Source organism: Typha angustifolia, chromosome 13 (genome assembly GCF_048772165.1).
Source record: "Typha angustifolia cultivar Huaian chromosome 13, ASM4877216v1, whole genome shotgun sequence".
In the NCBI taxonomy this organism is placed as follows: Eukaryota; Viridiplantae; Streptophyta; class Magnoliopsida; order Poales; family Typhaceae; genus Typha; species Typha angustifolia.
This window is the reverse complement of record NC_133251.1, coordinates 2058026-2069717: the sequence shown is the minus strand read 5'-3', so window position 1 is coordinate 2069717 and position 11692 is coordinate 2058026. Positions and strand designations below refer to the sequence as shown.

At 39.6% G+C, this 11692-nt stretch overlaps 2 protein-coding genes across 13 annotated transcripts; one reads left to right on the top strand and one right to left on the bottom strand.

Moving 5' to 3' along the window:
* Positions 1-191: 191 nt before the first annotated feature.
* On the bottom strand, positions 192-5166 carry LOC140773040 (phosphoribosylaminoimidazole-succinocarboxamide synthase, chloroplastic-like). 11 transcript variants are annotated; one of them, XM_073115368.1, is made up of 13 exons: positions 5027-5166; positions 4833-4936; positions 4558-4687; positions 3636-3728; positions 3464-3552; positions 3161-3241; positions 1854-1943; positions 1295-1344; positions 1093-1139; positions 878-929; positions 732-798; positions 487-569; positions 193-413 (listed from the first exon to the last, which is right to left on the bottom strand). In XM_073115368.1, the coding sequence occupies exons 3-10, from the start codon at positions 4640-4642 to the stop codon at positions 904-906; spliced, it is 561 nt and encodes a 186-aa protein (XP_072971469.1). In that variant the 5' UTR covers positions 4643-4687; positions 4833-4936; positions 5027-5166; the 3' UTR covers positions 193-413; positions 487-569; positions 732-798; positions 878-903. The 11 variants fall into 11 exon arrangements, with proteins under 11 accessions (XP_072971473.1, XP_072971469.1, XP_072971465.1 ...); XM_073115367.1 differs by having other exon boundaries at positions 196-413; positions 732-794; positions 872-929; XM_073115369.1 differs by having other exon boundaries at positions 196-413; positions 732-794; positions 872-929; positions 1295-1332.
* Positions 5102-10278, top strand: LOC140773039 (serine/threonine-protein kinase PEPKR2). Of its 2 annotated transcripts, none has more exons than XM_073115362.1 (4): positions 5102-5284; positions 5943-6716; positions 9310-9606; positions 9692-10278. In XM_073115362.1, the coding sequence occupies exons 2-4, from the start codon at positions 5963-5965 to the stop codon at positions 10003-10005; spliced, it is 1365 nt and encodes a 454-aa protein (XP_072971463.1). In that variant the 5' UTR covers positions 5102-5284; positions 5943-5962; the 3' UTR covers positions 10006-10278. The 2 variants fall into 2 exon arrangements, with proteins under 2 accessions (XP_072971463.1, XP_072971461.1); XM_073115360.1 differs by lacking the exon at positions 5102-5284 and adding an exon at positions 5593-5744.
* Positions 10279-11692: the final 1414 nt, after the last annotated feature.

Genomic DNA, 11692 nt, shown 5'->3' with positions numbered 1-11692 from the left:
GAAAAGTTTACTGCTAATTCTCAACTTCGATTTGTACGTTTTGTCAACAAAGTTTTGTTGTACTCTTGGGGATTTGCTCGCATGAGCATTGATTTATTGAATGATAAATGAGTGAATGAGTGCATTTCAAGCCATCTCAGCTCCTTTTCTACTCTAGTTAGAGAAGGCAATCTTATTTCACTTTCAAAGAGCAGAACAAAGATGGTCACAAACGACATAAGTTGAATAATAGCGAGCTCTGTTTAGATCGAAATAGAAGATCCTTGTTAGATGACAGAACTCAACTTACAATGTTACAGGAAAAGTTACATCATACGATGACTGCTTAAGTTACAAGTTGATTCTTTTCAGACGATTAGAAAACAGCCTATCGAAAAAGCACATCCCAATGAATCAGAGAATCATCTCCTTCTCTACATCATAAAATGACAGCATAAGTTACTGTTGATTCTTTTCAACAATTCTCAAAACATCCTTCAAAACTACCTCTAAATGGACAAGGAGGGGATCCATCATCTCCGTGCAGTTCATTTCGTGCCAGAAATCAGCACTATGGTGAGGACTTGCACCTGGAAAGAGAGCTTAGGATGATGATCATCCGCTTTGAAGGAACCGTGGAACCGTGGAAGGAACATCATTTTCCAGGATTCACGTTCATAAAAAATAAGGAGCTCCACGAAAAGAATGAATTATTAGCTGGAAAGGCACGATAATTTAAGGGCTGCACATACCAGGAATCATAGATATAACAGGGCCTTTGAGACATTCCTCGATATCCTGTCATGTACCGGCTCCTGTACCAAACAAAATACCAACACATCTGGATGAGACATCAACTACATAAATGAGCTAAGAGTATGTTTATATCTACCTCTGTCTCTGGCAGCTCAAAGTTGGAATCTGTTACTGTCTCAAAAGGGAAGATGTACCTGCATTGCACGTAATGTAAATTAGCCCCTCTTTATGTGAAAAGATGACTATTTTAATGGGTGTTTATCAGATCCAATAAATCTGAACTTCTCTATGCTGGACGGCATTTAAATGTTGACAAGCAAAATTACAGTAAATCACAAGCTTTGGTAGGAAATATACCGCCAAGCAAGTTCACAAACAAGTTCTTCCGGAGCTTCTGGGAGAATCTGAGAGTTCATAGTCATGAGACAGATCATTGGGGATATCAACATTTAAAAAGTCTTGAATCCAAATATTTGAGGTCAACTGTTTGGGTTCCTTTCCCCATTCAGTTATACTTCTTCAGACCATCTGAATAAGTAGGTAAGCAGAAACTACATACCTATCTTCATATGGATTGCAATTCTCCTTGAACCACAACTGTAAGAATTCCTAGAAAAGATTACTGTAAAAAAAAAAATTGATGGCAACAATCTGGATTCTGTGGTAAAATGCTACAGAAATATAGTCCAGAAGATGCACTAACCAAGCTGATCTATACCTAAACCATAGTTAGGCACCAAAAAAAGTACAGTCATACTTGATACTTAGTTACCTTATCAACATTTTCAGGTTCAAGGTCAGCACTAAACCTCTGTTAATATGATTAGTGACCCAATATCTGCTGGAATCAGGAGTATGCACTTAAATGATCAGAAGAAAATAAGATGATCAGTTTCAGTTAGAGCTACTAACAAAACTCTATAATGGTTTTGATAGTAATATTTTTACTAAAACTACAGCAGTTAAGTTGGCAGTATTTGGTAACATCAAAATTTCATTTTCAAGTACAGGAAGTTGCACACACTGAAGAAAGCTAGAGGCCAGCAAAGAACAATATGTCGTAACAACTGAAAAGCCAAGCAAATAAAACTATGGTTAAAATGATAAAAATATCCAACCTCATCTATCAACATAATACTTCCATCGGTTCCTTTTCCAAATTCATATTTCGTGCCAACTAATAATAGGCCATTCTCCAATGCCACTTGCTGCAAGAAGAAAAAAAAATCATGATTTAAGCAATACTAACAATATATATGCATCAACAAACAATACACAAAAGCAAAAGAGCATGTAACACATATCATTGTACTTCCACCAACAAATCCCATCCTATGCATACTCCATAATCCATATCATTAGGTAACAGTTACACTTGATACTAGCAGGGGTGATGAAACCCACTTGTATATGAACAGCTATATTACAAACTTTACATTAAACTTTTAACCAAAAAAAATAACGCTTTTACAGCCACTGAATGCTCTTCGAGATCTGCAAAAGTCGTCCCAAGGTGAAAAAATGTAACACACTTTATCTCTTTCCACCTTGAGATGATTTTTTGCAAATCTCGAGATGTATTGAATGGCTAGAAAGGTGTAGTCCAAGTTCAATCTTATATAAAAAGATTCTTAGATAGTCAATTAGAAACTTCAAACCAAAGTTTTGACAGAGGAAAAACACCTTTACGACCAATTACTGCACATAGTCATTGTGAAGAGCTTGTCCCAATATGGATAAATAAAAAGTGATGTCAATTTATTTCACACGGGATTAGTCTTTTAAATCTCAATATGCATTCAATTGTCATAGTATTGTTAAAACTTTTGCCAAAATTTTAGTGTACAATTTATTAATTAGTATCATAGTAGGCAGAAGATTGTTACTATTGGTGAATTATGGTATTGACATAGCATTGTCCAACTGTGTCAGAAGCATATGCCTTTATTGTCTAAATGGGCGGTAATTGTTGTTTGCATGGGCATAAAATATCAAAAACTTAAAATCCAACTAGGAAAGAGAAATTAATAAAAAAAGTAAAAGTAAAAAACATTGCACAGTCATTCATCATAGATGGCAGATTTGATACTAAAGGACGTCAAAGTATAAATGTTGATATACAATGAGACCTATGCATGTGAGTATCTTTTGATTACTTGTTAGACAAACAAACAAGAACAGGAATATAAAAAGTCCAGGACTACATCTGAAATTATCAAAAATCATATACGCATGTGAATATGTTCCTGGTTAGTGGACAGGCACAAATTTCAGAAAGTTGAAATTCAGACTCAATTTAAAGTTTTTCAGAAACAAAATGCAAAAATTCAGTTCACTCAGAAAAATCAGAGAAATTGTGTTGGAGGGAAAGCCTTTAAGAAAAGCACTATCATGGCAGTTGATTATAGAAATAATAAATACTGACCTGTCCATATGCAAATAAGCTTAAGGCTCTGCTGCTTACTTCAGCGTAATCATCTTTTGTCATTAAACCCAATTTGATTACCTGGACATCACCAATTACATAAGGATTATAAGCACCATAACAAATAAGAATTACGGCAAGAGAAGATAATCCAAACAAAAGCAATATACTGATTACAGAATCAGGATAGCAACATTTTTGAGGGAAAGGTCATAATCTTGTAAGCATAGACCCAGCTATTCAATTATCAGTAAAGGTAACTTAAATGAACAAAGAGGGATCAACTAAAAGTCTAAAACAAACCTCATCAGGAGTCACAGGAACATCATATTTGGTAGATTTGGTTGGAGGTGTAAGAATATTTGTTGGTAGCTTTTGATTCTTTACCATACCTGAAGAAAATGAAGCAAGCACTAATATTAGTTAACTGAAGCTAAAAGAGAAGGCCAACTGTTACAACAGCTTAGTCTAGTACCTTCAGGAAGGACATTGCCACAGTAATTCCTCACCCGCTTGCTATAAACATTCCGTAGAGATGTATCAGTGCTACCAGTCACATAACCTCTTACTGCAATTAGAAATCAAAATATACAATGTCAATATAACAGAAAACAAATAAATATAAGAATTGAAAATATAAAGGATGCTACAAACTGTTCAAAATTTCAAATCAAGATATATAGGTGAAAAGATAACTACTATAGTATTATGTAACATGCATTCTCATTTTCCAAACATACCGGAACATCCAAATAAAGTGACAGGTAACATAAGACTCCCCCAAACACTCATAATCTAAGTCCTTAGCAACTAAATGACCCTTAAGCAAATAAAATCCAAAACTTGTAAGAAGAAATTTATGAAAGCTAACAGATACTCACAAAGGTCATAATTGAAAATTGCAATCAACAATGAGAAAATATTATTGACGGTTACAACTCTGCATCAGATACACTTTTCTGTTTGTATTATTTGTCTTATGAGTAACTTAAAGATTCCGGAATGCCTGTATCATTTAATACCCAACTATTTGATATCAACTTTCCTAGTTTATCTTATCCACATCGTCGTTCTCATTTACTGTTATACATGACAGATTTCTCATTGCAAGCTAACTTCTTTTTGTAGGCATGTTTATTATTTCTGGTTTTGTAGGCAAGTCTCAATTCTCAAACCAATAAATGATGTCTCTGATGCTTTAGCTTTTCAAGCATTTCTATCAGATGATAGACCAATCTCACCTAATAATGGCTCTTTAACTAACACCTCCATATATATTATCTGTCCTTGTCTTATAAGATGGTCAGTTAATTATTAACTATTATATATTTGCCCTCTTATATACAGATAGAATAACACAATAGTCAGCAAGAAATTTGACAAGCAAGAAGTCTCACCAACAAATTCAACTGGGAAGACTGAGCATTTCTTTGCAATTGTTACATTTTTATCTGGAGAAGAAACCACTGCATTTGGAGTCATATGTTGTGTTTAATTGAACCACCACAGACTCGTCTCATTAAGAACCTGAAACCACGAGATCAACCCATGAGATGTATCAAATACCCGTCGTCTTAATATGCATCCAGAACAAATATTATGAAATAAGCAACAAAAGTGGATGCTTTTGACTTCTAAAAAGGTTATCTTTTGGACGGTTTCTACTCAAGACCTGGCCTTTTAAGGGATGGAGGGGGCAAGAACTCGATCAAAAGCGCTCTGCCAATCCGTGGTAACCAAAACCAAATATTCTCCGGCATCGTAAACATCCCTCACCTATAAAAGAAATCACATGTTGGCTTCCAAAACACGCGAAACAGCATAAGACAAGATCAAAACCAATCCGAATCACGCATCGCATGTAACCTTTCCCCTGGACTTGGATCCGATCCCAGGAGCGGTGCTGTCGAGGTGGGTCTCGGACAGGCAGTTCCCAAGCCGCCCACGGGCGGCGCAGATGACGTCGTTGCGGCGGCGCTCGTCGGCGGCGAGGACCGCAACGGGAGGAGGCCGAGAAGGAAGCGAAACCATGGCGAGGCGAAATCTCCGAGAAAGAGGAGGGAAGAAGGGAGTTCTTGGTAGGGCTCCTGACGGGCAGCGCCATTGCAGCAGAATCTTGTCTCGGTGCGTTGCGCTTTCGCGCCTTAGCGGCGGTCATTGTTTTGTTTCGTTTTGTTTTTTTTAAATCTTTTTAATTAATTTGGGTCTTGGGTAAATTCGTTATGCATTTAACACCCTCCACTAACAACTTATTATGGTCTCGATCCTACTTTCTGCCGATAAAATGTTTTACGTAAAAGTTACCATATACCCTTGTACCTCCGGTTCATTATTCTCGATCCAATACCACCTACGCGTCGCCGTCCTCTCAACATCACTGGTCTTCACCCGTTCTCTGTTCGGTCTCAATTAGTTAAACCGTACTGGGGACCCAGCAGAAGCTATTACACCGTCGCGTGGACCACACGCCAATTAAAGGCGCCACCGCGCGATCGCGTCCTTTTTACTTGCGTGCTTCTCGTTTTCTCCCTTCTTCTCACCTCATCCCATAACTGTGCGTCGGGTCACTCGCCCGATGAAGCAGGTACGCTTACCGCCTTCCCTCTCCTCCCCCTTTCCCTCTTCTCCTCCTCCTCTTCCTCCTTGGCGATTCTAGGGTTTTCGTCTCTTCTCTTATCTCCCCCTCCTCTCTCATTCCACGATGGCTCGCAAGAAAAAGAACAAGGGGCTTCTCGCCTTCGATCTCGTCCCCTTCCCCTAATCCCTGCCTCTTCTTCGCTAGGTATTCCTGAATCGATCGCGATGGAATCGATGAGGAGGAAGCGGAAGGGGACGAAGTCGTCTTGCTCCCCCTTCGGATCGCATCTCTCCGACGACGGGGTCGGCGGGGCAGATCTCGACCGCCGGAGCAAGAAGAAGAAGAAGAGGTGCCGCGATCCGAAGCCGGGATCCGAGAAGATCGGTTCTTGCAATGAGAATGACGCCGGTGGGATCGTGATGACCGCGCCGCCCTCGAGCGGATCTTGTCCCGAAACCCCTGGCCGAGGGCTTAAGCGGAAGCTTGGATGCATCGAGTCGGCGACGCGGATCGGGCGCAAGAAGAAGCTGGAGCAGGAGTACGTCCTAGGGCACGAGATCGGGCAGGGGAAGTTTGGATCCGTTAGGGTTTGCCGCAGCAAGGTGAGCGGTGAGGACTTTGCTTGCAAGACTTTGGCCAAGAACGGCGAGGAGACGGTGCACCGGGAGGTGGAGATCATGCAACACCTCTCTGGCCACCCTGGCGTTGTGACTCTGAAGGCGGTGTTCGAGGGCTCGGATTGTTTTCATTTGGTAATGGAATTTTGTCCAGGGGGGCGGCTTTTGGATCAGATGGTTAAGGAGGGAAGGTACTCGGAACAGCGGGCGGCAAATATACTGAAGGAGGTGATGTCTGCTGTTAAGTATTGCCATGAGATGGGGGTTGTACATCGTGACATTAAGCCTGAGAATATACTTCTTACGAAGGCAGGGAAGATGAAGCTTGCGGACTTTGGGTTGGCTGTAAGGGTGACTGATGGTAAGATTTCAATGTCGCTGTTGCCGCATTACATTGTTTTCTGCTTTCTTTACTTTTCATTTATATGCCGTTAAGTATTGTCAATGGATTCTTGTGAATGCCTACTTACCTTTCGGGATCTTGTCCTGTTATGTCTATCAGGTCGCTTCACTGAAACTTGCGAAAAGGTATATTTAATGTCTTTTCTCTTAGCAAAACTTGATGCTTCGACAATTTCGGTTGACTGTTCTTTGCATAATAAAGTTTGTATGATTAAAAGAAACTTATACTGACACACTTGACTGATGTGACGAGATGTCTTGTATCCTAGATCTAATTGCATCTCCTTCAATTTTCTCATGTGTTCCATATCAGGATGTTTAGATGGTTGTTGTAGGCATTAACTTATCTTTGAAACCCTTGGGATCATGAAGCAAATAAGCAAAACAGGAAAATGGATATCTAAAGTAACTCTGTCCTTAAGAACATGTTGAGCACTTAAACATGGTAGAAACTTTGGATTTTTTATGTTAGTAACTTAGTATTGACTTATTTAACCTTGATACTTAGTCCTCAACATTGGTTGGCAACACTGTTTATCTATACATCTAGATGGCAAATTTAATTTTTTTTGTATTATTGGATGATTAAACATTCTTTCATGTCGCTTGTTCAGCAACCCACACACATTGCCTTCCTAAAACTATGTTTCTGCTCAGAGATGTCATTATTCAAAGTATGTATTTTGTACAAATTTAATGAGTCTAAGTATATGAAAGGACCGTGCCCCATTTGTAGATTGTTTTGGAAACTAGGAGGGCTTGGATGGATTAGGATTTCCACTTCAGTCAAAGGAGCCACACCCTGTGGATTGCCTACATCAAAGAGATATCTATTATGTTTCCATTAAGAGCCTCAGATATTATCTATCAATTTTTCATAAATGGACTTCATATATGGATGATTTACTTGGGTTGGAGAATTCTTTGAGAATATCAATTGCATTGGGATGTATTTGAGGTATGTTTAGAGTTCTATAACACTATTGTTATAAGCGTTTGAAGAACATGTTATCAGATCTCCACCTGTTTTTGTCTTGGTTGTACGTTGGGCACAATCTGTCATCTTTTTGGGTATACTTTACCTTATGTGTCTGCAATGCAATTGTGTAGTCAGCATGCAACATGATACTATTTTACTTCAAAGATCTTCTATTTGGGTGCATGCCTTGTCGTGTGCTGTCAGTGGTTACAATATGTCAAAGCAAGGCACTCTTATCTCGAGGGAGCAAAAATGAAAATTATGTTATACAACTTTGTGGTACTTAAAGTATATTGTTAAGATTGGTCCTTAGTCACATTTCATATGCTAGATTTCTACTGTTAAAATTGTTATTGGTTTTATAAAACCTATATCAAGACTTAAGATAAAGAACCACTATGGTTTGGATGACTTGTTTTCATGGGCTTTTCGCAAGATTAAAGTAGGATAGGATATGTTGTTTTGGTATTCATGATTACAAATTCTCTATTGTTTAGTCACCTATATTAGGTATATGATCTTTCTTGTTCATTTTTACATTTCTTCTAGGGAGAGAGTCAAGATTAGGGCTGTCAAAAAAGCTGGTGGGCTCGTGAGGCTTGCGGGTTCGACTCGTTAAGAGCCCGACTCAAGCTCTAAATGAGTCGAGCCGAGCTGAAAACTACCGAGTCGAGCCAGCACTAGCTCGCTCAAACTCAGCTCAATTAGGCTCGAATATATATATATATATATATATATATAGTTTGTATGATATGTATAAGTTATGAAAAACTATAGCCTCCAAACATTCTCTCCCCAAATTTTCCATTGGCTAAACATCACCACTGAAATCCTCCCCAAACCTTTGTCCTCTTGTCCACCTCCACAACTCCGCCTTGCTGATGGTGATCTGGGGGGTGGTAGCGGATCAGGCGGCAAAAAGGAAGATGCGGCGGTGGATCTAAACATCGAGGAGTGGAGCATCGGCAAGATGCCGACGTGGTGCACGGTCCTCGTTGAGGAGCAAGCCGATGCCATCATGTCGCTCTACATAGTCGAGGAGCGAGTCCACTTCTCGCATAGACAGCCGCTTCGTCGCCGCCCTCACCCCCGATGCGCCGGTGAGATCTTGCGTGCTCTCTCTCTCTCTCTCTCTCTTCTCTCTCTCTTTCGTCGGGGTATTTGTTTGAATAGTTAATGGCATATGTTCGTCGCCGTTCTCACCCTCGACAGTTGCTTCATCGGCGAGATCTCCCCTTTGTTGTTGAGCTCGAGCCTCATTGAGTTGGAGAGCCGAGCTGACTAAGCTTTTCAGGCTCAAATTGAGCTCGAGCTCGAGCCGAGCTGTGCTTTTCCACCTCTTGAGCCAAGTTGGGTCTAGCTCGGCTCATTTACACCTATAGTCAAGATGACATATAGAGGACTTTGTTTCAAAGCGAGGAAGTCTTTTAAAAAAATAGTACTTTTTTTTCTTGTAGCATGACTTAATTGGCCTTGTGTGCTGAAAATAGTTATTGGTGCATGTTCTTGATAGAAAAAGATTTAGTTACAATCTCTTAGCCTCTAACACCATTTTCTAAATCAATTTGAACAGGTCAGAGGTTGTCTGGTATTGCTGGCAGTCCAGCTTATGTTGCACCAGAAGTTCTTTCAGGGAATTACTCTGAGAAAATAGATATATGGGGAGCTGGTGTACTACTCCATGGACTGCTAGTTGGTGTACTTCCATTTCAAGGTGGTTCGCTAGAAGCTGTTTTTGAAGCTATTAAAACAGCAGAACTTGATTTCCGCAGTGGTTTGTGGGGCTCAGTATCAGAACTTGCAAGGGATCTTATCAGCAAGATGCTGACTCGAGATGTTTCATCTAGGATGACTGCTGATGAAGTTTTAAGTATGTCCACTTACATTTTTCCTTATTTATTAATCTCAAGTTTCCGTTAGCATGGTTCTGATTTTACTAATGTGCTTTAAATCAGGGCATCCATGGATCGTGTTCTACACTGAGTGTCCATCCAGGGCAATTCCTTGTAAGCTGAGGGTCACTAACAGTAGTTTAACACCCAGAATACAATGGGAGAGGATTAGAGCAGATTGCGACTCCTCATGTTCTGATACATCGAGCCATAGATCAGAGGACCAGGATGAATGTGGTTTTGTTGATGTTCTTGCAGCAGCGATATCACGCGTCAGGATATCTGAGCCTAAAAGGACTAGGATTTGTGGTCCTGCCATCCCTATCCAACAGGAGTGCTCATCTAATATGAAGGCTAACCTCTGCACAGCATTCTGACTGCGGTGGACTCCCTCCCTCACCCCATGTATATCATCTGACTCAGCGATGCTACTTCCTTTCTGAGATGGTTTGACCTTACCTGAGATTTCTTACTCTGTCTACTGATATTGTCAACTGGCTTTGTCGTTATGGTTTTTGCTGTGACCATGCTTGTCATTTATCCGAAGCTTGTAACGAACAAGGATGATCTGTAAATTCCATGTACATACGACTTGATCTTCTCGCTTGGATATTAATCTATATCAAGTCATCCTGATTTAGCTTCATGTACATTGCCAGATTTGGCGTATATTGTTGTAATATAATTCATAAATCTCTACTTTAAGAGGTCTAACAAGAATGACCTAGAAATAAATTCATGCTTTTTCTTACTGGGCTCTTTATGCATCACTTAATCGAGCGAGCTGCATAGCCTCTTTGATTTCGAGTTCAGACCGAGTTTTCAAAATTAATCCTCTAGAACCAAATATTAATAACACATTTGAACATATATACATATATTCAATTTTCCGAGAAAAACGCTTGAAGCAAGGATAATACAGTGGGATAATATAATGACGGATCCGTCTGATCAATGTCTGGCAAATAAGCACCTCCAGAACGACACGTAAAGAGGAGTTAATTCCGATATCAAAGTTGACTATGGGGCAATCCTGGCGCGTTTAACACATTTATCCACAATAATAGAGCAAGACATAAAGCTTTCAGTTGGTCATACTCCAACAAATTTGTCCATTATGGATATGCATAGACAAATCCATCTGCTTACTCCATCTACAATCGAGATCTGCTTCAATGGACAGGAAGGGGAGGGAGAGAGAAAGAAAAGGATATAGATAGAACTTTAACAAGAGATAATACTACAAAGAAACACATCATCGCTGCTGGATAATGCTCTTGCTCATTCTTCTCATATTGTTCTTTACTCCAGCTTGAGCTTTTATGAGTGTCATTTGCTGTCTAATTAGGCCAATAAAAGATACAAAATGCAGAAAACTATAGGTCTCGTAAAAGAATCCATAACAATATAGTAATGTAAGAAACAACATAGAGAACAACTTCCTATGGCAGCAAGAGTAACAAAAAGACGAAAAAAAATATTGACTAATCCTCCGAGCTAGTCTCAGGCCTCGATGTGAAATCCTTCCCTGATAAGATTACCATAAATTTGACTCAGAAGAGCGGCCAATTTTCCCAATGGCCATGGATGAAGCAAATTGAGAACTGAGGCTTATCAAATAAACCTGGATCGAGGAGGACCAGAACCATAGGAAAGGATTCGCCATCCAAACCTGAGAGAATGAATCCTCCTGTTTCTTGCTCCAAAGAAAGAGGAAAGCCTTTACCAACAAACAAAGAAAAACAGGTCGGTTTGATTTAAGAACTAGGAGAACCTTTGTTTTTTTCTCTCTTTTCTTTTTTGTACAAAGAACGTGATATACGGATTGGTTAGTTAATTAAAGCTCGTATTAACCTATGCCACTGATATTAGTTAGAAAGGGAAAAGAACAGGATAAAAAATTTGTACCAAAAGATATCGATTTCAGCCAAATACAATATAAACCATTTTTATTATGTGTACTACTCTCTCAGGAAAAAGAGTGTATACTAAGGTGTATAGGCAGAAACAACAATGTGATCCAACTTCTTGCACCAATAACTTGATTGATATGTCAAACATCGG

What these genes read in the sequence shown, in the direction of transcription:
- LOC140773040 (XM_073115364.1), bottom strand. Translation starts at nt 4,642, where the DNA reads ATGACTCCAAATGCAGTGGTTTCTTCTCCAGATAAAAATGTAACAATT. An exon ending in CTTCCCAGTTGAATTTGTTG is followed by an intron (nt 3,729 to 4,557) that starts GTGAGACTTCTT and finishes TTCTAATTGCAG; the next exon opens with TAAGAGGTTATGTGACTGGT. An exon ending in GCTTATTTGCATATGGACAG is followed by an intron (nt 1,944 to 3,160) that starts GTCAGTATTTAT and finishes TTCTTCTTGCAG; the next exon opens with CAAGTGGCATTGGAGAATGG.
- LOC140773039 (XM_073115362.1), top strand. Translation starts at nt 5,963, where the DNA reads ATGGAATCGATGAGGAGGAAGCGGAAGGGGACGAAGTCGTCTTGCTCC. An exon ending in GGCTGTAAGGGTGACTGATG is followed by an intron (nt 6,717 to 9,309) that starts GTAAGATTTCAA and finishes CAATTTGAACAG; the next exon opens with GTCAGAGGTTGTCTGGTATT. An exon ending in GACTGCTGATGAAGTTTTAA is followed by an intron (nt 9,607 to 9,691) that starts GTATGTCCACTT and finishes GCTTTAAATCAG; the next exon opens with GGCATCCATGGATCGTGTTC.